The sequence below is a fragment of the Tenrec ecaudatus genome, chromosome 1 (genome assembly GCF_050624435.1).
Source record: "Tenrec ecaudatus isolate mTenEca1 chromosome 1, mTenEca1.hap1, whole genome shotgun sequence".
In the NCBI taxonomy this organism is placed as follows: Eukaryota; Metazoa; Chordata; class Mammalia; order Afrosoricida; family Tenrecidae; genus Tenrec; species Tenrec ecaudatus.
Genome location: NC_134530.1, coordinates 213564447 through 213591993, shown reverse-complemented (window position 1 = coordinate 213591993; position 27547 = coordinate 213564447). Strand labels below are relative to the sequence as shown.

At 42.5% G+C, this 27547-nt stretch overlaps 1 protein-coding gene across 1 annotated transcript in view; it reads right to left on the bottom strand.

Annotated features, from left to right (window-relative positions):
* The window catches only part of LOC142439445 (complement factor H-like), a 77204-nt gene that overhangs the window by 38857 nt on the left and 10800 nt on the right, over positions 1 to 27547 (bottom strand). The window contains exons 2-4 of the mRNA XM_075541810.1: positions 17001 to 17174; positions 10627 to 10821; positions 10023 to 10199 (exon numbers count right to left, since the gene is read on the bottom strand). Of these exons, the coding sequence (XP_075397925.1) occupies positions 10023 to 10199; positions 10627 to 10821; positions 17001 to 17174 (546 nt within the window). The remainder of the gene's footprint in view (positions 1 to 10022; positions 10200 to 10626; positions 10822 to 17000; positions 17175 to 27547) is intronic.

Below are 27547 nucleotides of genomic sequence, written 5' to 3'. Positions count from 1 at the left end.
CTTCTCTCTCAATTGTGGGAAAGTTCCAGAGTCTTATTTACTATGTAGTTCCACAAACAAATCTTGGGCTCCCACTGTCATCCATAAACTGCAAACCCAATTCTCACACATTAGGTTCTGATACTAATCACTCCTTTGAATTCAGATGAATTCAGTCTTTGGTGGCTGATGATGGCATGCTTCTTCCATGTGGACTTAGTTGACATCTTACTTAAATGGCTGCTTGTTTGGAGACAAGCCTTTAAGACCCCAGATGCTATTTTATCTGATAAATAGTACCCTTTTCACCACATTTTGCACCTGTTTCCTCTGTGTCTCCTTCCTGAGGGTGATTATCATGGAGGACCATGATGTAAGAACTAATTGCTCTTATGTTGGAGCTAGGATTTGGTGTGAACCCAAATCACATTTCTGAATTTATGTTTTTGTGTGTGCGTTTCTTTAAAATTATTATTACTTGGGAGTTAATACAAATATAATGTCATTCCATAGTTCAGTGACTTCAAGCAGAATTATACCATTGCTTCCATAATCAGTTTCAAACACACTTTTTCTGCCTGGAGTCCTTAATATCATCTCCCTTTTATACTCTCCCCTCCCCCTGCTCCCTGAGCCACCCCCACCCCAACAAAACCCTCGTTCAACTTTCTATCTCTATAGGATCATCAATCCTGGGTTTTATTTACTGAAAAACAGAAAAACCAATACCACTACTTCAAAAGCGTATACTCCTAATGACCTAGCACCCATGTGATACTCCCTAATATGAGCAAATATAAACCAAATAAAAAAGTGCCCATCACAGGGTTTCCAGAGTAATACATGTCTTAATCCAGCATATAGGGCATCGATGTAACAAAATCTTATTTGTCCGCCTAGCAACACTTCACCAAATTTGATACAGCCATCTACTGCTTTCTCAGACACCGTGTATTTTCTGATTTAAATCCTCAGGTGAGAAGTGTGTGCCTGAGGTAGAGCCCAATTCACCCAGTGGAGTTTCCGCATGTGATCTCACTAGGGCAGCCTCTGGAGTAAGGAATGAAGAGTCAGGATTCAAGATCCAGTGTCCTAGTGACCTGCGGCGCTTAGACTTGGCCCGCAGGATTCAATCAGATCCAGACAATGTTGTCCATCTGGTGCATCACATCAAAGGCCCACCTCTACTGTAAGTTCCCCCAAAGCATTTTTCAGTCATTCTTCGCCACAACAAGAAGTCAGTCCTTCCTGTTTTCCTACCAGAGAATATTTTAGGTAGCTTAGCCTAGGGACTGGGATGTCCATTAATGCATGCCCAGGAGAGCCAGTATAGGACAAAGCTGGATTTTCCCGCTGGTGGGCAAGGATGGGCGTTAAACCTGGAGCAGCCCACCTGGGCCAGGTGATTGCAATTCAGCCAATGGGATAGACCTGGGGTCATGCACCACGCCTCCCCGGGAATCCTTGAAAAGGCGGAAACCAGAGGGAGAGGTGCTGGTCTGGTCGTCTTTGTGGGAGGAAAACTTGGGAGATAGATCTTTGCGTGACCCTGAGCAGTCTCTGCCAGGCCGCATGGTCAAAGGAATCCTATGGGTGCCACGTAAAACCTGAAGCTTCTTTTAACTCTCATTAAATGCATTCAGATTACGAGCCAGGCTTCGGCATGAATTCTTTCTCGTGAGGAGCCAAGGACCGAGGTTGGCATCTAGCCTGGAGAGAGAGAGCTTACATAAGTGTTGCTGCGTGACTCGGATGTACAAGAAGGCGCGTAACTAAGGAGTTCAGGCTGCAGTGCTCCGGCAACGTCTGGGAGATGGATGGCTCCCCGAGGCAACCCATGAAGACATCAGTAACGTATTCCCATGCCCCTCTCATCCTTTTGGTGTTCAGGAATTTACGTCTGTCTCTCTGCTCGCCTTCTTGGGAGTTTGCATGTCTTCCCCAGGCTGGATTGCTGGGAGGGAGCTGGGACGCTGTGCGCTGAAGGCCATTCCCCAAGCCTCTTTGCATCTCAATTGCCCCATGCTGATCTCCCTCTAGGCCACAAGTGGCAGCTGCCATTTTCGGGACCACGTGAGTCGCCATGCCATGGCAAAATGGCGCCACCTGGTGTCTGCCATTTTTGCTACAGGTCAGCGGAGCACATGACCCTGCCGAGATGGCGCCCACCGCTCCAACCGCATGGAGGGGTGGTGCCTGGTTAGCTAGCCCCTCCTCTGGTTCCAGGAGCTAGCCCCTGGTCTAGTCCTGGAGCCAAATGTCCCCCTTTCCCCCCCATTCCCTTTTAGCTTTCAACTGGTCTTTCAAACCAGCTGTGTTGGTGTTCTACCTGTGTGGGTTTTTTCCTTGATACCGGCTGGCCTTCCGTGGCCCAGGCCTAGGCCCAAGACATTCAGAAGCTGAGCCCGAGTAACTGTTAATTTTTGCCTTCAGTGATGCTGCCTCTGGCACTTTATGGGACAGCTCTTAATACAGCTCCATCACCAGGATGCTCCAGCCAGAGATTCCGATTCTTTAGAGGTTCCTGAGCTGCCGGAGAGACGCCCCCCTCCCTTCAGAGGTTTGGAAGTCTGCTCCTGCCAGCAGGCGTCTCTGAAGGCCGGGGTGCCACGCCATGCAGTGGCCTTCATAGCTTGTAATCTGGAAAGAGGTCAGATCAGAATGTCGAGACTGGTCTCCGACTCCTCCCTTGGGCGAGGGCACCTGCCTAAGGCCTCAGATTCACGACACTGCGGATGTGGGCGCTGAATCTGCGATTACCCAACTTCGAGGCATCGAGCTCTTGGTAATCTTCATGTATTGGCTTTCCAGATGGGACAGGCCAGCTCAATACCCAGGAATTGCCCCCTCGGATGCATCCTGTTCAATTGGGAAAGTGGTGGGAGATGCCGTACATTAGAGCATTCTTCCTTTTAAGGAAGAACAGGGAGGTTTATGCCCAGTGCACCCAGGACCCCCTGAGGGACCCTGGATAAGAGGGAGACTGTGGCCTCAACCCTGAAGCAGCCCAGAGTATTCTACCTGTAGTAGAAGCAGCGGGGGAGCTTGGTCCCCAAGCAATTTACAAACCTTTCCCCCTAATTGAACTCAAGCAAATTAAAAGTAACTTAGGCAGTGACTCTAACAAACCCGAACAGTACATAGGACACTTCCAGCACCTCACTCTAGCCTATGATTTAACCTGGAAAGATGTCATGATCATACTGGGACAGACCATGACGGATTTTGAGAAAGAGCGTGTGCTCAAAGGTGCCAGAAAGTTTGCAGAGGAGTTACATGTGATGAATGAAAAATACTCTGTAGGGGAAACTGCTGTATCCTTCACAGACCCTGCTTGGAGTCACAGTGAGCCTCAGCACAAGTGGGCACGGGAACATTTCCTGATGTGCATCACGGGTGGACTAAAGTCAGGCAGGCAAAATGTCTTTAATTATGCAAACGTGACAGCGATTCACCAGGGACCTACCGAGTCTCTTGTAAGCTTCTTAGACAGGCTAAAGGAAGCCCTAAAGAATCATACTGCTGTAGATATTGATTCCTATGAGGGGCAAGTCTTGCTCAAGGACAAATTCCTCACACAGGCCGCACAGTACATTTGCAAGAAAACTGTGCAAAAACCTGAAGGAGCTACCCTGGAGGAGATGGTGGCTTGTGCCAACACGGCTTTTTACAATAGGGGGCAGGAAAGTGAGGCTCGAGCCCGGGAGAAGGAGGAAAGAAAGGACATTAGGCATGCCCAGATATTAGCTGCACTCAATAGCAGACGCCAGTCGAATGCCTCCCAGGTTACCCAGACTTCTGAACCAGGTACCAAGTGCTATATTTGCCGGTGACCGGGTCATTGGGCTAGGAACTGCCCTAACCGGAACGAGGCTCTTCATATGCCATGCATCCATTGCGAGCAGGCTGGCCACTGGGCTGGCCTCTGTCCTAAGGCCCAAAACTTGGAGGAGAGGCGCCCACAGGCCAACGTGCAGCTGGTGATGGAGGAGGAGGACTGAAGGCACCCGGTCCAGACGACTCAGCAGCATAAGATAACTGTTACTGGTCTGGAACCTAGGGTGAGCATTGACATAGCGGGAAGGTTAGTGGACTTTCTTATGGATACGGGGGCCACCTTCTCTCTCCTGGACCCCTGACACCCAGCACATGCTCTATCCGGGGAGTTTCAGGAAAACCTGCAGTTAAACATTTTACTGAGCCTCTCAGATGCCTTTGGAATAAATTCTATTTTTCTCATAGCTTCCTAGTGATACTTGAATGTCCAGCTCCTCTCATAGGCCGAGACCTGATGTCCAAACTGCACACCTGCATGATCATCTGACCTCATCCTCATCTCTCTACAGCTTTCCAGTTGTTCCTCACAGTGGAGGAACCTCAGATTCCCCCACGATAACCATGGGAACAAGCCATAACTCCTGAGGTTTGGGACACAAAACTCCCCGGCAGAGGTAAGTATGCTACCCCTGTAAAGATTTTCCTCAAAGATCCTACCCAGTTTCCCCATCAGCGACAGTATCCCTTGAAACCTGAAGCCATCAAAGGGTTACAACCCCTTATCAGTAAGTTCCTCCAACATGGACTTTTGGTCCCTGTTAACTCCCCCTGTAACACCCCAATATTACCAGTTAAGAAGAAAGCTGGGTCTTATAGGCTTGTCCAAGACCTTAGAATAATAAATGAAGCAGTGATCCCACTGCACCCAGTAGTGCCAAACCCCTATACCCTCTTAGGGGAAATCCCTAGCTCCACACAGTGGTATAGTGTCCTAGACTTGAAGGATGCCTTTTTCTGCATCCCGTTGGATAAACAGTGCCAGTTCCTTTTTGCCTTTGAGTGGAAGCTAGAGCGAGGGCAGTCACAGCAACTCAGTTGGGCCGTTTTACCAATGGGGTTCAGAGATCGTCCCCATTTATTTGGACAAGCCCTAAGCCAGGACCTAGCTGACCTTACTCTGGAAGGGGGCACGGTCCTACCATATGTAGATGACCTCCTCATCTGCTCGGCCACTTGGGAGCAGTCCATTGCCCATAGAGTACAAGCTCTAAACTTCTTGCCAGACAGAGGTTACAAAGTCTCCAGGGCCAAGGCCCAGCTAGTGCAACAGCAGGTAACCTACCTGGGACTAGTTTTATCAAAAGGAAAGAAAGGGCTCTCCTCAGAGCGAGTAGGGGCAATAGTGGAGCTACCTGAGCCGGAAACGCGGAAGCAACTGCGGGCATTTCTGGGCCTCACAGGGTTTTGTAGAATCTGTATTCCTAACTACTCCTAGCCAAGCCCCTATGTGAGAGCCTAAAAGGGAGGAGTTATCTCGAGCCCCTACAGTGGGATATGGAGCAGAGGGAACAGTAAACCAGCTTAAGACTCTGCTGCTCCAAGCTCCAGCGCTGGGTCTCCCAGATCCTACAAATAAGTTTTTCTTGTATGCTCATGAGAGAAAAGGGGTGGCTCTAGAGGTGCTGGTCCAGAAGCTAGGACCTCAGCCTCAGCCAGTGGCCTACCTAACAAAGTGGTTAGATCCTACCTCAGCAGGCTGGCCACCGTGCCTGCGAGCAATAGCTGCTGTGGCCCTCTTGGTCCAGGAGGCAGTAAAGATCACCCTGGGAGGAAGTCTAGAGGTCCTGACTAATCACAGGATCTCCGAAGTGCTTCAAGCTAATGGCTATAACTGGCTTTCTGATAGCTGCCTATTGAAGTACCAGGTTCTTCTTATAGAAAACCCTGATATCACTATCCACACTTGTAGCACACTCAATCCAGCCACATTGCTCCCAGATCCATGGGAAGATACTATACCCCTTTATTCCTGCTTTGAGCTGCTGCCTACTAATAACCTGCCATGACCAGATCTCAAAGATCAACCGCTGGCGGTTGCAGATTGTGTGTGGTTCTCAGACGGAAGCAGCTTTGTGATTGAGGGAGTGCGCAAGGCAGGTAATGCCACTGTCTCCCTCGACCAAGTCATTGAAGCCAATCCCCTGCTCCCGGGAACTTCAGCCCGACTGGCTGAGCTCACAGCCCTAATCCGGAGCCTTGAGTTAGCAGAGGGGAAGAAAATAACTTTGTTTACTGACTCCAAATATGGGTTCTGGTTCTCCATGCCCACTCTGCTGTCTGGCAGGAAAGAGCATATCCAAACACTCAGGGAAGCCCCATTAAGTATGGGAGCCAGATCGAGGCACTCTTGGAAACTGTCCAAAAACCAGTTGAAGTGGCAGTAGTGCACTGCCGTGGGCACCAGAAGGGGAACTCCAAAGTTGCTGTGGGCAACCGAGCCGCTGATAAAACCACCAGTCAGGCAGCCTCGGGCACCAGTGCCTCAGCTTCCATAAATGCCCTGATACCCCAAAACCAGCTCCCTCTTCCAGACTATACGCCAAAAGAAGTGGGAACAAGTGAAGACACCTGACGGATGGTGGGAAAAAGAAAACAAGCTGCTCCTACCACAGAGGTTAAGGTGGAAAGTCGTGAAAGCCTTCCACGATGCCACTCATCTTAGCCATAAACCCTCCTTGACCCTGCTCACTCAGCAGTTCTGTGGGGCCAACTTAACCTCAACCATCAGGTCAGTATCTTCCCATTGTCTCACCTGTCAGACCAACAGTCCCCAAGGAGCACTCAGAAGTCACCTTGCTCAGCCTGTTCAGCGCAAGGAATCCTACCCCGGGGAAGACTGGCAAATAGATTTTACTCAGGTTCCTGCTGCCCAGGGTTTTAATTATCTCTGGTGTTTATAGACACTTTTACCGGGTGGATTGAAGCATATCCCACCCGCACTGAAAAGGCTCATGAAGTGGCTAAGAAACTACTTCAGGAAATAATTCCTCGGTTTGGCCTCCCCAAATCACTGCAGAGTGATAATGGGCCTGATTTTACCTCCCAAATCACTCAAACAATCTCCCAACACTTGGGGATAGCCCAGTCTTCAGGGCAGGTAGAGAGAATTAATCAACACCTGAAGTTAACACTCAGGAAGCTGCCGCAAGAAACTCAGATGAGTTGGAAAGATGCACTACCCCTAGCTCTGCTGTGTCTTAGGATTGCCCCACGGCAACCTACGTGTTTGAGCCCCTATGAAGTTTTATATGGGCGGCCGTTTCTTATAACAGAGCCAGCTACAGACTCTGAGATAGCCTTATTAATACAGCAATATGCCACCCAAGTAAGCCCAATGTTAGGAAGCATTTCATCAGTTTGGGCTCACTCAGGCTCAAGGGGAGGAAAAGTTACCACCCCTGTGCCAGCCAGGAGATCTAGGTCTTATAAAAACTTTGAAGGACGGGTCCCCTAATTCCCAGCTTCAGCCAGTCTGTAAGAGACCTTTGCCAGTAATTCTCTCTACGCCCACTGCTGTCAAAGTTCCAGGGCAGAGTGCTTGGATCCACCATACCATGTGAAACCCTGGGAACCATCACCATCGGACCCCTCAGAGGCAGAGGCTGCAGACAAATACTCCTGTGAGCCACTGGATGGTCTGAGGATGATATTTCATCACCACCCCAGGACAGATGCAGGCTACACAGATGAGTCTACCTCAAACCCCTCACTGCCTTTAGGCCAGTGAATACCTCCCCTCTGTTCCTGTGTTTACACTGACCAAACTCTGTGACACTAACCTAGTTTCAAGGGCACTGCCACCTTACAATCTTGCCCATGTCTCACTTAAGCTGTTCAACTGTTGTTTGTTTTCCAGTTCTCAGGTTACCAAGGCCTCTAAACCAAGTGTGCCAGCTCCAGGATCACTGCCTCCTAAACCCACCTCGACCTTATCTATCCTGGGCTCTAAATGGACAACCCCTTCTAACAGAGCAGGAAGGGTATGGACCCAAAACCCCACTTCACCCCTCTGCCAGCAGGAAGCAGCTAGAGATGTCATCATCCAGTACCCCAAAGATTTGTGTCCATATCTCTTCAGGGGGGAATGTTAGTTAGCTTAGCATAGGGATTGGGATGTCCATTGACGCATGCCCAGGAGAGCCAGCATAGGATGGGCATTAAACCTGGAGCAGCCCACCTGGGCCAGGTGACTGCAATTCAGCCAATGGGATCGACCTGGCGTCGTTCACCATGCCTCCCCCGGGAATCCTTGAAAAGGCAGGAACCGAGAGGGAAAGGTGCTGGTCTGGTCGTCTTTGTGTGAGGAACACTTGGGAGAGAGATCTTTGCGTGACCCCAGCAGTCTCTGCCAGGCCGCATGGTCAAAAGGAATCCTATGGGTGCCACGTAAAACCTGAAGCTTCTTTTAACTCTCATTAAATTCACTTGGATCACGAGCCAGGCTTCGGCATGTATTCTTTCTCGTGAGGAGCCAAGGACCGAGGTTGGCATCTAGCCCGGAGAGAGAGACCTTAAAAATTTGCATTTGTTTTTCCCTCTAAACTTGATACTTCCCTTTACTCTCTCCTAAATTGTTCTTCCTGTTTGTAATCCTCCACCCTCCAATAGGCCTCTACACCTGTCCAGCGGGGACAGGCTCTCATTAGACACCTCCCCTTCCCCAACCCTTTGATCATTTGATCCTGGATGACATCAGGTGCCCTCTGGCCTAGTGATCTTCAAAATACTTACCTAGAGCAGATGATGTATGGTTGATTGGTGCTGGTCAGGCTCCCTACCAGGCTGAGTGGCCCCCCAGCCAATAAACTGGATGTCCGTCAGCCTCTGCTTGTGCCCATTTGGCTGCTTGTTCCTAGAGCAGTGGACTCAATACAGTATTTGTCCTGTTGTGCTTGGTTAACTTCATTCAGCATAAAGGCCTCCGTTGACCTCCATGTCTTCAGGTGCTTCATGGATTCAACGCTGTTCTTTTGGGTTGGGTGGTAATCCGTTGTGTGCATGTACCAGAGTTTCTTTATCCAGTCATCCACTGATGGGAAATTAGACTGTCTCCGGGATCTTGCTATTATGAATTCTGCTGTGATGAACATGGGGAGTCAAGCATCTGTTCATTCTCTTATTCTTATTTCTGTTTTTATTCTGCCACAGATGAACCAGTGACAGACAGTAGACAGCTGCTCACTTCATCATAGCTGCCCTTCATGACCAGAAAATAAATACTGACGCTCACACTTCCAACCAGTTAATTCCCCCAAATAAGTGGTATAAAACTAGCACCCTATGCAATATGCCTTCACCCAGATATCACAGAGCAAAATTCTGGTTGTACATATCAACATATAATCAACAAATAAGTACAACTTCATAATGTCTCAGAAACAACAGACAACTTCAAATCAAGTAAAGAAACAGGACAAGGTAGAGATAGCAAACCTCCAAAAAAAATCAACAAGAAAATCTCATTGATGAAGAATAATGCCTGCAAAGGAATTACAAAATATATGTATACTTCAAGGAAACTACAATAAATTAAGAGAGAAAAAACAGACAACACCATGCATGAATTCAAGAAAACAATACAAGTGGAAAATGATAAAATAAATAGACAAATTGGAGACCATACAAAAACAACAAGCAGAAATCCAGAAGAGTAACATTAAAAATTTGCAAGGATCAGAGAGAAGTATTCAATTAATTATATGATCCAATTAACTTAAGGCCGATCCAATGAATTAAAAAAAACCTGGATACTAATTTCTATAAGTAAAAATCAGGAAATAAAAGATTAAGAAAGCCTAAGAAATATGTGGGACATGATCAAGAGAAACAATTTTCTCATGTTGAAATTCAGACTAGAAGGAGGCCACAAACAAACAAAAAACCCCACAGAGGGTAATGTTGAATGGTTGGTATAAGAAAACTTTTCAAATATCATGAGAGACAAATAAATGTATTTTCAGGAAGCTCCAAAATTTATGCTGGAAAATCCACTAAACACAAATACAGCACTGTCCTTTTTCCTTTGATCTGCAAATAGGCTCATTTATTTTGCTAAATAGTAAGAATCATATATATAAACTTTCATATAATGCATACATATAGATAAAACAATACATCATGTCCATTGGATAGCAAGACACATGCATTCTCCTCGGAGAATATAGCTCAGTATTATGAAATTATAAACCGTCTGAGATCTTACTTACTGACACGAACGCATCTGGGAGAAGGGGACCAGTCCTGCTCCGTACATGTGATGGCGGTGTGTCCATTCGGGAGACTGTAGCCACGATTACACCGAATATTTACAGACTGACCTTGTAGATAATAACGCTGTACATGATAAACATATCCATTTTCCACTTTATACAAATGACATTTTCCTAAAACCACAATAATAATAAGAAGTTAAAGGGCAAATCAGGTCAGAAAGTGTATTGAAACTTATTTCTGCAGTGTTTAAATTAGTGCAAGTAAGATTTGAAAACTAATAAATTAGAAGACAAAAGTCAGGCGACTCCAAAATATTTTTTAAAGAAAAATATATATTCAAAGCTATTTACCCTAAGTTTGTATAATTCAAATATTTTCAGCATAACTCAGGAATATTTTTTAATCAAAGTTCTCCTGTATTTCTCAGTGGAGTTTCGTGAACACCCACTCACAGAAGAACACAACTATTTGGGTTTGCTGCGACCACTCTTCTGAAGGCTCTATATTTCGGCATAAGATTCGATGGCAGTTGCTTCTGAGCTCTTCCCGCTGCTCTTGAAGGAGTCACCATGTACAATTTTAAGGAAGTTCACTCACGGAGGCATGGGACTTTTGGCGTCCATCCTTCTCTCTTGCAGGTAATGTAATCCCCAGAATACTGCGAAGGTGTCACAAAACCCGAATCACAGAAGTAGTAGTAATATTTCCCTGTTGCTACTGGAAAGTACGGTCGATATCTTTCTGCCAAATACAGCTGCCCATGATTGATTTCTGGAAAATCACAATACTGCACTTGGAAAAAAAATAAATAGAGTACAAATAATATTTTGTCTTTGTATTTAAATTTTTCAAAAATCATTTTATTGGGGGCTCATACAATTCATCACAGTCCATACATACATCTTTTGTGTCAAGCACATTTGTACATTTATTGCCATTCAAAATATTTGCTTTCTACTTGAGCCCTCAGTATCAGCTCCTCATTTTCTCCCTCCCTCTACTCTCTCCCCTCCCTCATGAACCCTTAATAATTTATAAATTATTATTGTTTTGTGATTGCTAACACTGTCCAACATCTCCCTTCACCCAGTTTTCTATTGTCCATCCCCCAGCGAAGAGGTTATATGTAGATCCTTGTAATGGGTTCCCCCTTTCTCCCCACCTTGCCTCCACCCGCCCTGTATCACCACTCTCACCACTGGTCCCAAAGGGATCATCTGTCCTGGATTCCCTGTGTTTCCAGTTCCTATCTGTACCAGTATATTTAAATTTTCTCTGAACATAGAAGTTATGTCACTGAGATACTGGAGAAGAGCTTTGCTGATGAGGATGGTTACCTTTGATTGATCTAATGATGTATACAAGTATGCATATATTCTAAAATTAAACTGCAAGACCCAGTGAGCTGGTCTCCTTGAGGACACCTCTTCCTAATATCAGACCATTCTGTTATAGGACCAAGGTGCTAAATTTACCAGCCAGCTGTCTTTTGCTCTTCTTTCTTTTTTATCCCCAGCAGAAACCAGAGTACTGCTTACTATTTCCCTCCATAGCTACTCAGATAGAGCAGGATAATGAGAAATTTTAGAGTAGGAATAATTGAAATATACAAAGAGTTAAGATTGAGCTAAAGTTTTGATTATTTCTATTTTAATTGAAGATAAGGTGTTTTTAATGTTTTATTAAATATCTACTTTTAAATCAAGCAAAATGCAATTGTATTTTATTAAGTAATTAAGAGTAATTTTGGCTTATGTCAATAAATGCTACTTTCTTTATCAATAGGGTAAGCCTATTTTCAGAACTTGTGCCATATTTAGGGGATGATGTAAGATGTAATCCTAAAACCAAACTAAATTCAATTTCACCCACTAAATATGAATCTTATATTTACAGAAATCATTGTTGTTAGCTGCCATCATTCACTTATCAAGTTACAACACCAATTATGTCAGGAGAGATGCTATCACTTAGAGAAAAATTTTTTAAATACTGCCTAATACATCTGTATAAATGATCATATGTATTATTTTTCTTTAGATTGGGGCATGGAACTAAATCTGTTCCATTAATTCTAATCAATTCTTAAATAAACAGACAAATATATAAAATAGAGATAAATTACACTAAGAATCAACCACGAAGTTTTACAATTTAAAATTAAGTCTATTCTGATTCATGGACACCGAATGCACAACTGAGCAAAACACTGCTTGCCCTGCACCATCTTCACTCGTTTGAACCCATCTGTGCATCCACTGTGCCCGTCCATCTTGGTGTGGGTCTTCTTATGTTGCAATGACCCACTACTTTACCAAGGAACGTCTCCTCCAGGGACTAGTATCTCGTGTTAAAATATTTAAAGTATGTCAGATGAAGGCTCACCAGCCTTTCCTCCAAGGAGAATTCTGAGTCTACTTCTTCCAAGTCAGCTTTGTGTGTTCTTTTGGCAGTCCAAAATATCTGCAATATTTTTCATCAGCACCATAATTCCCATTCATTGTTTGTTTTTGGTCTTCCTTTTCCATGTCAAACATTCACATGCATATGAGACAACTGGAAATGGTATGACCTCGGTCCAACAAACCCTTAGTTCTCCAAATGACATCCTTGCTTTTCAACAGTTTAAAGAGAATTTGTGATGCAGCTTTACCCAGTACAATGCATCGCTTGATCTCTTGACAGCTACTTCCATGAACCTTGAGTGTACACACAAGTAAGAAAAAATCCTGGACAACTTCAACCTTTTATCAGTTTATCATGATGTTACATACTGGTCCAGTTGTGAGGATTTGGGTCATCTTTAGATTGGGTTGTCACCCATACTGAAGGCTGCAATCCCTGATGTTCATTAGCAAGCGCTTCATGCACTCTTCACTTTCTGCAGCAAGGTTGTGTTATCTGCATATCTCAGATTGTTAATAAACCTTCTTACAATTCTTATGCCACATTCTTCTTCATATAATTTAGGTTCTCTGATTATTTGCTCAGCGTACAGGCTGAATAAGTATGATGGGAGGGTACATCAGTGAAGCACACCTTTCCTGATGTTAAATCATTCAGTGTTCCTTTGTCTTGATCCAGGCGCAGGTTCCACATGAGTCCAATTAAGTGTTCTGGAATTCTCATTCTTCTCTAATCTAACCATAGTTTGTTCTGATTCATACAGTCAAATGGCTTTGCATCATCAATAAAATGTAATGAAACCTCATTCCGGCATCGACTATGATAGCCCTTGTTGCATTTGCTCTTCAGATCTGGCCTGAGTTTCTGACAGCTTCCTCTCAATGTACTAACACAATATTTGTTGAATGATCGTCAGAAAATTTTACTTGCATATGATATTATTGATAATTTCCTATGATTTGAGCATTCTGTTGGGTCACCTTTCCTGGGAATGGGTAGACTTATGGACCTCTTTCACTTTGTTGTTAACGTGGCTGTCTTCCAAATGTCCTGCCACAGACAAATGAGTGTTCTAGTACTTCATCAGCTTGCTGGATTCTTTCACTGGTATTCCACCAATTCCTGGAACAGCACACCACATAATTTTTTGGCTATTTCTTTCAGTGCAGCTTGAATTTATTTCTTTTGTGAAATTTCTTTCTGCTCATATGCTGCCTCTGGAAGTGGTGGAATGTTGATTATTTTTAGTATTGTTACTCTGTGTATTCTTTCCATACTCTTTTGACATTTCCTGTATTATTCAATTATTTTTCTCATAGAATCCTTCAATATCAAAACATGAGGCTTGAATTTTTCTTTTGTTCTTTCAAATTAAGATATTCTGGGTGTCTTCTTTCTCTTTGGGTTTCTAATTCTAGGTCTTTTCACATTTTACTTTAATACTTTGCTGTGTCTTCTCAAGCTCCCCTTTGAAATTTTCTGTTCAGCGCACTTACTTCATCATTTATTCTATTTGCCTTAGCCAGTCTATGATTAAGATCATTAAATAGACAAGACATATAAGATTAAAGTTAAAGTTATGAGACCAAAAACATATGCAATACATTTTTAATTCATTTACATGCACATGCATCTTCCCTACCTTGAAATCATTGACTAGGTTTATTTTACTTAGATTATAGAATTTTCTCATGTAGTTTATAAAGATGTGTTATTTGGATAAAATCTTTTAATGCATGCATGTCCTAAAGGTTTTTTATTAAATCAGAAGTTTCTGAATGACATTCTTTGTGTATAAAATTGAGTTTCATAATCAATTATCTTAGAATTAATAGGTTCTTCCCCCTACTTTCTATACCATTCCTGTGCTCATATTAATTTCATTCCTTTTCAGGAAAAAATGGTGTTTTCCTTTTTCCACAACTTTTTAAAGACAAGTTTGTTTTATTATTTCATCAGGATTTTATAAATTTTCATCATGATATACCAAGACATGTCGATCCTATCTTGGGCAAACTTGTGCATTGAATTTGCACCAACTGCATGCTAACAGCTAGAGTGAAATTAGCCATTAACTTGTACAACAGAGATTGAACCCCAAAGTCTCAGATTTTCAATGCAAGTTTGCTTGTCCATCTCATTATGATGTTACCTAGGATGATTAAATAAAATAACAAAAATAAATTTTCTTCTAAGAGTACAAAATGGATACATGATAAAAAAGAATAATTATTGTACCCAAAAAATAAACATTATACCACATAGGGTGAGCCCTACAAAATTATTTCTCATTATTTATTTGGAATTCTTCATGCTGATTTCAGAGTACCTAATGAACCTAATATTGAGCCCTAGCTTATTGGTGGGTTATCCTTTGGAATTCCAACTACAAGGCCAGTAGTTCAAGCCACCAGCCGATCTTTGGAAGAAAGATGAGTCTTTCTACCCCCATGAGGATTTATGAGCTCGGGAACCCTCAGGGGCAGCTTTACTCTGTCCTTCAGGGTCACTATTAGTTGGAATCAACTTGATGGTAGGGAGTTCGTTTGAGGGAGAACATGTTTGAGCCTTTTTTTTCTTATTTTACAAGATCTTTCCCTGAAGTTACTGTAAAATTCCAAATATTGTCTGACCATCATTGAGATCCACAGAACCAAGAACATACTCCTCCACCTCTTTTTCACTTAACAAAGTCTCTGATCTCATTAAAGGCTCTTAATGCCGTGTTGGTTACAACCCGGTGCTAACTCAAACTGACCTTTAAAAAAATGATTAAAATACTGACTGATTTTATAGCAATTTCTAAGAAGTCTGTCCTAGTGCAGATGATTCCTTTCATCTATGCCCATAATCATATAGTAATCAATGCAAAATTTTCACATTATTAGAATAATCCTTGCATATAGCATCCCCCTTTGAATGGAGTTTCTCTGCTAAATGATATTCACTTTCATTAGTGAATTTTTTCTGAACTTCTCCTAAATTTCTAGACTATCTAATGGCATAAATGAATAATGGAATAAGTAAAGCAACAGATTCCTGCATCTGATTTTTCAGTAACATTTAAAGAAATAACCAACTATGTGATGAACAAGTCACTTTATCTATTTTGTCCCCAAGAATTCTACAAAGTCCTTTGCAGAAGGTCCACAGCAATTTGGCCCGAGTTCACCCATAGACACTTGGGCTGCTTTCTCATTTCCAAAATCAAGCATAAAATTACTTCACATTTTCCATATAATTCTTATTCATACTGAAATCAGTTTCATAGTGATAATATCATACTTTGCTAGGAACTTAGGCTTTTTAAATTTTATTTTAGAATGTATCAGTCTTAATAATGATGTAAAAAGCCTCATTTGTATCACTATTTATATATTTTGTTTCATGGATAATCATGTAATGATGGTATGTAGTTTACTATGAGATTATAGCAAAAAAGGAGCGTGATCAAACAGAAATTAAAAACAAAACTTAAAAAGGACAGATAAAGCACTAGTATATTGAGTCACAATCTGCTTTGTGTAATAATTATTTAAGATAGTACAACTTTTTCAACACTTCTTCCAAATCACAGAGCCTCATTTCCCTCATACTGAGTGTGTGCTCAACTTAGTTCCTCATATCTAAGATATGGATATGGCTGAAGTTGGAATCACTATTGGTTGGAATAGCTTTATGGCAGTGAGTTTGTTTTGAGACTGGCATATTTGAGTCTGGTGTTGTCTCTTTTACAAGATCTGTTTTGTTGATTGTTGTTCTTGTTCTTGTCAGGTGCTGTGGAGTGTGTTCCGACTCAAGAGTAGTGACCTTATGTGCAAGAGAACAAAACAAAACCCTGCCTTTTACTGGCCCATCCTCCTAATCGTTCTTATGTGTAAACCCACTGTTGCAGCCACTGGTCAATCCCTCTTGTCAAAAGTCTTCCCCTTTTGGCTCCTCCACTACTTTACCAAGCATGGAAAGTTGGCTGCAATTCAAGCAGTGTATGGAGGGGTCCATGTGTCCAGAAACTGATGCCTCCTCCTCAAAGCCAGGTGAGTGAGCCTCCTTGGAAGCAGATGCTCCAGCCCAGTCAAGCCGTCAGGTGATTGTGGACACATTGCAACCATCTGGTCAGCTTACTGGAGAGAGTCTGGATCAGAAAAACAGCTAGCACTCTTCAATCCTGACTGATAAAATCAGGAGATGATAAAGGTTTGTGTTTTAAGCCAATACATTTTGAGGGGAATTTGTTGCATAGCATTTGATAAGTAGCAAAGTATTAGGTGTTACTGTTATCCCTCATGCTTCAATTCTGATATTGTGAGAGTAATATTATTGATAGAAACACGTATTCCTATTCAAACATACATATACATGATTTTGAGTTACTAAACGACAGCATTTAAGCATATACATGCTTTTAAAAAAACGTGGAATGCTTACTTTGATAAGCATAAAGGGGTTCTAATTTACATACATGATCAGAAAAATGTATGCTTTTATTGTAGCTATAGGTTCTTTTTGTACTAGTAATTCACTTCAGAATTTGAAAAATAGATCAAGTCACAGTTGCAACTTACAACTGCATCTGGGCACAGGTTCCCAGCCGCGGCTCGTGCACAGTGCTGTATTTCCTCTGGTCGTCGGATGAAAACCATCTTTACAACTGTATGTGATTTCATCCTCACTTCTGTAGGTAATCCATTGAGGTTCGAAGAAACCATTTGCAATATCAGGAGGATCACATATAACTTCTGAAAAGAAACAGGATGCAGTACATGAAAACATTTAAAATAGAGGGTATTTATCCTGAGTCCAATAACAACATAATAAAAAAATGAGCACAGTATCATGTTCTTCCTGTTATATCCTGACACTGTATTTACTGTCTACTCTATCTGTTCCCTTGGGACATGATCATTCTATTTCTACAAAGTCCTCGTACTCTTCATAACATTCCATCTCTGACAAAGATCTCATATATTACTTCTAATATATCATAGCATTCCATATCTGGCAGTGATCTCAAATATCCTTTCATTGTCTTCACTTTCTTCAGTGCACCTTTAGTTGTCACCATAAATATTTACAAGAATTGTGGTTTTAGTCCACAAGATACATCTTGATGTGTCATGACAAATTGATTTGCCGAGATCCCTAAAATGACTGTGGAAGTAACATATATCACTGAGGAGGAAGTTTTACAAACCATGGTGTGATTTTGAATGTACCCTTACCCATGGCTCTGGTGATTAGGGATGCAAACTGAAAGATATTCTATCAAATATGTATTAAATTAACTTAAATTCACATAAAGAGTAGAGTTGCCTTCTAATTTACATTAGAAATTAAACATGAATAGGAAATACTGTTATTTATTAAACTACTGCAATTTATTTTGTTTTCTAGCTCTTCGTCCTCTATTCTGCTTGTTTTCTAAGTCTCAGTCTATTTCAACTTTCGATACAATGAAAGTAAATAACAACACACTTCAGTATAAATTGTGCTCACGAAAAAAATGAAAACTCTTAAACCTGGGCGAATAAGTCAGCTAATCATTAAATAGTGAAGAAATTGAAATTGCCAAGAATTTCATTCTTCTTCAGTCAGAAAGGAATTCCTATGAACCAGAAAAAAAGAGGATATATAGTATTGGGATATAGTATTGGGCAAACCTATGTCAAGAGATGCCTTGAGAGTTTTTTTAAAGATGTCACTTTGAGCACTAAGGCATGCCTTTCTCAAGCCATGGTGTTTTCACTAACCGCATATGCATGTGCGCAAGGAAAATTAAAAAAGGAAGATTAAAGGAAAATTTGTGTGTTTAAATGTCATGGTGAAGTATATTGAATATACCAAGAATAAACAAATCTGTCTTGGATGAAATAGAGCCAAAATGCTCTTTCAAAGTGAGGATAGTGAAACTTCCAATCACTGACTTTGGCCGTGTCACCAAATCTGCCAGCTACTAAAAAAGAATTCCATAGTTGTTCATTTAGAGTGTGAGTAGAAAAGAGAAAAAGCATAAAGAAGATTAATTCCAGCAGGACCTGAACTCACCTCAATGGCTACACTTTCAATCAAACCATTTTCAGAACTATAAGGTGACCTATCATTCCAAGGTCACACACATTCCTTAGAACAGTCAGAATAGACGAACAGAAGGGCAGCATTTGTCCCGTGAGAGAGTTCAGTGCGAAGGAAGGGATAGGAATGGAAATGTAATCAAAGAAAGGAAGTGAGAAGGGAGCTGTCACATCGTGGGCACTGCAATCCATGTCACACACACAATACGAATGAATTATTCTACTGAAAAAGACTTTTCTTTGTGAACTCTCACGCAAATCACAACTAATGCTTTCTTTATCTTAATGAAGCCCATAAGGAGCCAATGTCATTGAATCTTTTAGAGCAGCGGTGTGGGAATAGATAAGTGAGATGTGGGGCAAGATGACTCTCTCCTATGTTTTAAATTGTCTCTGTCCTTACAGTATGACTGAGATTATGGTCTGGAGAGCACACTGTCAAAATCATTGGGCATACCGCAAACCCATGACTTTTAGTTTGTGTGGTTTGCATCTCAATAACGTTGATTTTAAGAATGACTTGTGAACAATTAGAATTTAATATCAATTGCTTAGAGTTTTGTAATATGTTTTACTTCCTAGAGGACCAAATCCAGAGCAGCCTCATTGATAAATGAAATGAAAATGTCAAAAGAATTGGCAAATATAAGAAAATATTTTGATTTCAAATAATACCAAACCAAATAGCAAAATTGTTACACTGGAAGGACAGAAAAAAACTTAAGAAGGCTGCCCTAAAGAAATACAAATTCATCAAATGAAAGCTACTCCTAAAATCCTGAGCAGGATCCATATATATCATGCTAATCCTTGTTCAGATCATCAAATCATTTACTTTTAAGTACATAATATGCATGTTAAACATAAGAAACATAATTCATAACACAGTCCAACAACAAAGAATACTTTATTGGGATTAATTGGGATGATGATTCAGAAAACTGTATTGGATAGACGAGGGGGTACCCCCAGAGAAATTAGAGATTTTTGTTCAAAACTATGCATCTAATTTTTTAAATAAATTCACCTTATCACGTTCCACGTGCTCATCATTGCATTTCATACATTTGCGATTCCATTCTTGGAAACATTTTTTCAAACTCATTTATTTCTATGGCTGCCAGGGCCTCCCAAGTTTTTTATCTTCACCTCTTCACTTTGGGGCTGTTCTTTGAAATCACGGCATGTTATTACTCAATGCTCTTTTTCTTGGTCAGTCACAACTGGAGGCACAAATTTATCAGTGGCCATTCACATTCTCAATTCTTCCATTGAGATGATTTGAACTGAACTCCAAGGTAGACCAGATAACTTCCCCATATCTTCAATGGTCTGTCGTCAATCCTTGAGTACAAGTTCATGGATGTTGTTAATATTTTCACCTGTTTGGGAAGTTGACGGATATCCAGAATGAAGATGTCATCATTAACATTTCACCTTTTTGAGAGGAAAAAAACACTCTTACACTTGAGTTTTTCCCTTAGTGGTGTCCTTGTAAGCTGAATTCAACATCAGAACAGTTCTCCCGCATTTTTCCGAAGCAAGAAACAAAATTTCACAACTGCATGCTGTTCTCTTAAACAGGCCATCATAAAAGCGAGGTTTGAGCAATACCGCTTTTATGAAAAAAATCATTACGACCACAGAGAACCTTCCCAGGTGATACCTCTGAGTGCACTAACTCAGAGTGCGTTGCCCAAAGTTCCCCTAGTGGGGAAAAATGCGTATTATGGAAGCTCTGCTCAGCTCAGTGCAATTCTGGTGTTTGGAGGTACCCCCAAGAATGTCTGCTCTATTTTCTTAGGTATGGTGTTCCACTATATTTTCAGCTATTAAGTTATACTACTTTATCATTCTAGTAGTAAATGTGAGAATAATTAATACCCTCAAATAACAAGATAAGAAAAAAATTAAGATATATTTGAAAATGGGATATTTGAAAAAGATATTAAAGGACTTCTAAGTGAAGCTGTATATGAACCCTGATGGCTAGTTGGTTATGTAGTGAGTTGTCACACATAAGGTCAGAAGTTCAAACCCACCAGACACTCTGAAGCCTTTAAAAGATTTAAAGGTGTGGAACCCCAAAGGAGCAGTTTTTCCTCAATTCTATAGGGTCACTATGAGTTAGATTCCATGGAAGCAGGTTTTATTGTTGTAGCTGTTGTATAGGATGCTACACAATATATGCAGACACTGCAAGTTGTGTACTGCAAAGTCAGAACACAGCCTGAGAAAAGTGGAAAATAATAGCATAGGATGGCGATGGAGTAACACATACCAAAGGAACTCAGCAGAAATCAATCCAGGAGAGTTACTAAGAGGGAAATTCAACACTGCTGGATTGCAGGAGGAGCATCATAAAGATAAGTAGGCACAGACCCACAAGGTTTTGAGGGGCTGGGGGCTTTTGGCTTACCACAGTGGAGGCCTACTAGGGCTTGATCTTAGACCCTCCACTGTCTTGGACAGAGGCAGGACCTTTTGGAGCCAGTGGAGGGCCATAATCACAACACAGCCAAAGCTTGCCACCACCTCATAGCAGAGACTAAACCCTTCAGCCCCATAGCCTTGGATCAGGGCTCAGCTATATTGTTACTTTTGTTTCCCTCTCTTCTCTCTATCCTTCCGGCAGTCTCAGCACACTTACTTTTTATTTTTTCTCTTCTCTTTGTCTCTTTCCTGTTCTCTCACACTCCACTGCTGACCTCCAGACCACTCTCCTTAGCCTAGGGCATTTGCGACAGTGCTCTACCCAGTTAGGTGAACTCCACCCTGTGTAGCTAGCCCAAGGCTGAGGAAAGCCCTGCTGACCTCCACCAGGGGATACTCCGCCCAACTTTTTGCCGGGAATTCCTGCCTGTATGGTGGGGAAGCTCATATTTTTCCTCTTGCCCCATGTGACTGAGGGAACTTCCTGAAACCTGCCATAGTGCCTCACACAGCATAAGGCAGCTCAGTCAACATTCGTCAACATTCCAAGATGCTTGCATAAACCTCTACCCAACCTCCGCAGTGATTTACCTGACTAGAGCAATTCTGCCCAAAACAGGCGACCCAATAGCCTTCTGGGGCACTCCCCTGAGAGGGAAGACACAGAAGAATGAAGTGGTCTGTTAATGCCAAGGTTGAATTTAGCTGTAGGAAGTTCAAAGAAGCATTCCTATGAGTTTCCCAGAGACAGTCAGTGCTCTTCGACTCCCTGGAAAATGGTACCTGGCTCCTCTAAAACAATGCACCACAAACAGCCAATACCCAACGACCTCAACTAAAAAACAGGAGAAACAAAAGGCAATGGTAGAAGTTCTGAACATAACGACATACATAGAAGAAGCAAACATTGAGCTGCCATAGAAAGAATTTTTCAGAATTCTACTTGGAGTCATACAGGATATGAGGGAAACAATATAGAAAAAGGATGAAATGATAGAGGAGAATACATCCATAAACCAAAAGGTAAATACAAGAGCTTAGGGAGGAGATAAGAAAAACCGGGTAACAGACACACGGACTTCAAGAATCAACTGGAGGAAGCAGAGAACTGCACAAGTGACTTGGAGGACAGGCAAGCAGACTTTAACAAGCACGATGAAAAATCTAATAATATTATCAGAGAAGCAGAAGAAAACCTAAGAGCTATATCTATTGCTGTGAAGAGGAACATTAGAATAAATGGATTCCCAGTGGAAGACACAACAAAGAAGTTATCTGCAACAATAGTAAGAGAATTATTGGAGAAAAACTTCCCCAGCTTAATGAATGAAAACCGGACAACCATTCAGGAGGCTGAAAGAACACCAACTAGACTGAGTCCCAAGAAGAAGTCACCAAGGCACATAATAGTTAAACTATCCAACTTTGAGGAAAAGGAAAAAATCATGACAGCAGCGAGAGAAAAACAAGCAATAACATATAAAGGTTCCCAAATAAGAATATGCTAAGACCTATCAGCAGAAACTATGAAGAAGCGGAGAGAGTGAAGTAACATTGTGGACGCCATTACAAGATGGCGCTGGACCGCGCCCTTATCTTCAGGGTTAGTGATAACAAGTTATGCCACGCATGCGCTCAGTCTGGACTTTGACCCAGGAGAGCTTTGCGCCTATCTGAGAGAGCCCCGTCACCCCGAAGCATATATAAGCCAGGGTTTTTAGCCTGCCCGGGGTCTTCCATAGCTGACCTCGGATCTAGAGGCAGCTCTCAATAAACTCCGCTTATCACGCTATCAGAAGGATCCTGGTCAATTTGTCTCCTCGTGTGTCGCGTTCATCCTCTTATCTTCCGCCGTGGGAGGGTCGCGCGTGACAGCTGGTGCCGAAAACCCGGGATTTCGAGTCCTTAAGAAGGCGACGAGACGGTTGAGTGGAGACCCCCGAAAGGGAGGATTCAGAACTGATTAGCGCTGCGGAGAGGGTGAGTTCTGCAAGGCCACTGCTGTGTGAATGTTTATCCGCTACGGCTGCGGCGGCCTTGGCTGAGTGTGAGAGAGAGTGCTGCTTCTGCTTTCGGTTTAGACCGAGAAGAAAATCCTGTGCTTAAGTCCCGTGTAGATAAACGGGCGACATGGGAAATGTTCCACTAAAACAGATGGTTAAAACTTTGCAGCAAATCTTGCTAGCTCGTCAACTGAAGATATCAGAAGGCACGCTTAGCAAATTTGTGAGGGAAATAGACCAGATTGCACCATGGTTTCTAACAACGGGCTCTCTGACTGTCCCATGTTGGGACAAGTTGGGAAGAGACATTGATCGAGCAAAAGAAGAGGGACAGATAAGACCGGGCACGAGACCGGTCTGGAAACTAGTTAGAAGTTGCTTAGTGGACGAAGCTTGTGCAGAAGTGATACGTCAGGGGCAGCGTGAGTGGATTGACTTTCAAGACAGCATGTCAGAAGCAGGACAGGAACACACCCGAGGAAACGGGACGTCCGAAAAGGATGATCGGGAATAGATCGATCTAAAAGGAAAAAACACAGGAGCTCAAAATTGGAGACAAATACGGAGTCAGAGGAAACCTCCGTGACCGGCTCGGAATCAGAGACCGGAGAGGAAACGGAGACAAAACAGCCAAAAACAGGAGGGACCACAAGAGAGAGGGGGGCTGCCGCGCGGGCACGGCAGGAAGCCCCTACTGAGATTAAGCTTAAAGACAAATCCAAAGTGCCAGGAAGTATTTATCCCTGGAAGGAATTAGCGGCTTTAGGCCTTACCGAAAGTGATGAGGAGGAATTGGAGGAGGCGGCGGCTGCATATGACAGAGGGAGGTACGATGAGTTTGCTGCTATTAAGTCTATACCTCCGGCACCTCAGATACCTACCCCCTATAGCTCAGGGGGACAAAATTATTCTCTTTTGATGCCGAAGAGCCAACAGATGCTTAGTCAGATGTTCCCGGTTTTTGAAAATGCCAACCAACAGCGATATCATGAACCTTTAGATTATAAAATTGTCAAGGAATTGGCTGAGGCAGTAAGATCTTACAGAGTCAATGCTAATTACACACAATCTTTAATAGATCGTGTCTGTGCGCATTGTATGACTCCTACTGACTGGTGTTCAGTCACCAAGGCGGTCCTAACCACAGGACAGTACCTAGAGTGGAAGTCTATGTGGATGGAAAACAGCATGACCCAAGCAAGACAAAATGCAGCCAGGGGCATGCCTCAGCAGGCTTGGACATATGAGATGCTAACAGGAAATGGTCAATGGGTAAACAATCAGACAGGTTACCCTATAGATGTATACCAACAAATTAATTTAGCCGCCGGAAAGGCCTGGAAAGCGCTGCCCAATAGGGGAGAAGTAAGAGGGAACCTTACAAAAATAATACAAGGCCCTACGGAGCCATTTTCAGATTTTGTGGCTAGAATGCTAGAAGCAGCAGGAAAAATTGTGGGGAGTGGTGAGAACCTGGCCTATACCCCATCCAGTAAATAGACAAGCCCCAGTTCTCCCAGTATTTTTTGCTCAAAAATGTGATAGATTGGGAGTCCCTTGTAGTCCTCCTGTGAGTAAAGTATCAAAATTTTATAATGTCACAAATTTTACTTTAGTTAATAGCTTATGTTTCCATATCGTAAAAAATTCTTCCAGTAATCAGTGCATAAATTTGAGAAAGATAAATGTTACAACATGGCTTGATCCTGAAGTTACCCCAGGGTCGACTGTCAAGGTAGAGGTCGATCAAGAAGGCGAGATGATTTTTAGTGGCTCGCCCCCAGCCCCGCAACTAGGCGAATGGTCGACATCAGCAACTCCGCCGGTGACGCGTGTTGAGACATATGTCTGGCAAGAAGAATTGCTGGCACCAGTAGAGACGGGCGAAGAACATGAGGAAAGAACTCGATGCAATGGTACTCTGGAAAGAGTGAGGGTATTCCCTCCCTGTCATCCTAGAGAAAGATTTCCACCAGAGTTTGAAAACTGTGACCCAGGGGTACAGGATAAATTGTATTTATCTAAACTAAACCTCAATTTTCCCCCAAAATTATATAACAGCACCCAGAATGTGAGCAAGAATACATGGCCGTGGCATCAGTGGATTCTAAATAACAGATTGAATGCTGCCACTATTATGTCCCCTTTTGCTGGCTTGTTGGGAAGCGTCATACGTCTCAAAAGAGCTAATGTAGTTATTGTGGGAAATATGGCAAACGTTAGTGAAGGCTTGAGTTATAGCCATAATTATATTTATGATTATAATCCAGTTTGCGTAAAAAGTCCTTTTTTATTTTTAGTTTTTAATGATACATGTATTATAAATGATGTTGTTAGTTGCAATAGTAGTAAATGTAGATGTAAAATTAGAGAGTGTTGGTCTGGAAACCGAACGCATAATGCTATGGTCATTCGCATTCCCACCTTAGTTCCTATACCTGTGGAAGCGGATCCGAATCAATTCCCCATTACTACTCTATTGAGACATAAAAGAGATTTTGGCATAACAGCTGCAATTGTTACAGCAATAGCGATATCAGCAACAGCGGCCGTAACTGCGGGTATCGCTATGGCCAATCAAGTGCAGACAGCTAAAGTTATAAATGAAGTTGTGGAAAAAACCGCGGATGCACTAATGGAAGCCCGCAATGCCCAAGCTCATTCAGCGGCGGGAATAATTCTGTTGAATCAAAAAACGGATTTATTGCAACAAGAAATTGAGCAACTTACCAGCTTGGTACAACTGAGCTGTGTATTATCAACACCTGCGGTTTGTGTCACCCCTATTGTATATAATGAATCAAGCAGCATTATTAAAAACATTTCAGATTTTTTGACAGGCCAATGGAGTGAAGAGCTGGAAGCGATACAGGACCAGATGTTGTTGAAGATTTTGAAATTGAATGGCACACGTACTAAGCCTATCACGCTTGGAGATTACACCTCTTGGTTGTCCTCTGCTTTTTCCTATTTCAAGGAGTGGGTGGGAACATTTTTATTTTGGGGCTTAATCTGCTTCGGTGGCATAATTCTTCTCTGGATGATTTGCAAGCTCAAGCGCAATCAGGCTAGCGAAAAGCGTGTGATATTACAAGCCCTCATGGCTCTTGAAAAGGGCGAGCAGCCAGAGATTTGGCTTTCCCTCCTCAAGCGCTAGACCATGCGCAAGCTGAGTCCGCAGCCAAAGACGGGAAAGACCAGTGGGACATGGTACCAACCTAAGACAGGAGCCTGCCGCTAGAGGGCAGGAGTTCCGATGACGGGTAAGGACCATGTGGCATGCTAGGTCACCTAAGACAGGCGGGATTCCAAAATCTTATTATATAAAAAGGGAGGAGATGTGGACGCCATTACAAGATGGCGCTGGACTGCGCCCTTATCTTCAGGGTTAGTGATAACAAGTTATGCCACGCATGCGCTCAGTCTGGACTTTGACGCAGGAGAGCTTTGCGCCTATCTGAGAGAGCCCCGTCACCCCGAAGCATATATAAGCCAGGGTTTTTAGCCTGCCCGGGGTCTTCCATAGCTGACCTCGGATCTAGAGGCAGCTCTCAATAAACTCCGCTTATCACGCTATCAGAAGGATCCTGGTCAATTTGTCTCGTCGTGTGTCGCGTTCATCCTCTTATCTTCCGCCGTGGGAGGGTCGCGCGTGACATAACATACTCCAAAAATTGAAGGGAAACAACGCAAATCCAAGAAAATTCTAAGTAAGCATCTTCCCTGACAAGGAAAAACTCAAATAATATGATAGAAGAAACCCAGGCTTCAAAAGATACTTGCCAGCCCAGTATAGGCAGAAGAACAACATTCACGAATCATAAAAAAAAGAGACTGCCACTTAGAACAACCTCATCCAGAGAGCAGCAAAGAAAAACAATCCCCAATATAGCATTGGCTTAAGATTGGAAAGAAGTCAAGAATGATACATACACACGTGCACACCACCCTAATAAAAAAGGAAGGTAGGAAAACACCCAACACAAATGACATCAGATGACGTCACAGAGTCCACAGATGGAGATAATAACCCTGAATATCAATGGCCTGAACTCAGGCATTAAAAGACTGAGGCTAGGAGACTGACTTAGAAAACACAATCCATCGATCTGCTGCCTACAGTAGACATGTCTCAATGCTATTGACAAAAATGGGTTGAGAATCAAAGGCTGGAGAAAGGCATACCAAGCAAACAGCATTTCCAAGAAAGCTGGGTTGTGATCCTAATCTTGAATAAATTGACCTCAAAGTGCAAACCATAAAAAGAGACAAGGAGGGGCACTATATAATACTCAAGGGAATGGTAGACAAAGAACTAGTAAACATTGTAAATATATATTCCCCGAATGAGAGACCCACTGATAACGTCAACCCAAAACTCCAAAAGATGTAAAAAGAAATCACAGCCTCAACAATTATAGTGGGTGACTTCAATACACTGCTTTCTGAGAAAAATAGATCACAGGGAAAGAAACTGAACACGGAGGCTAGAGATCTGATTATTACAGTTAGACAATTTGACTTGATATATATTTACAGAGCTTTCCATCCAAATACAAATATTTCCTATTCTTTTCAAATCATCATGAGACATATTCAAAGATA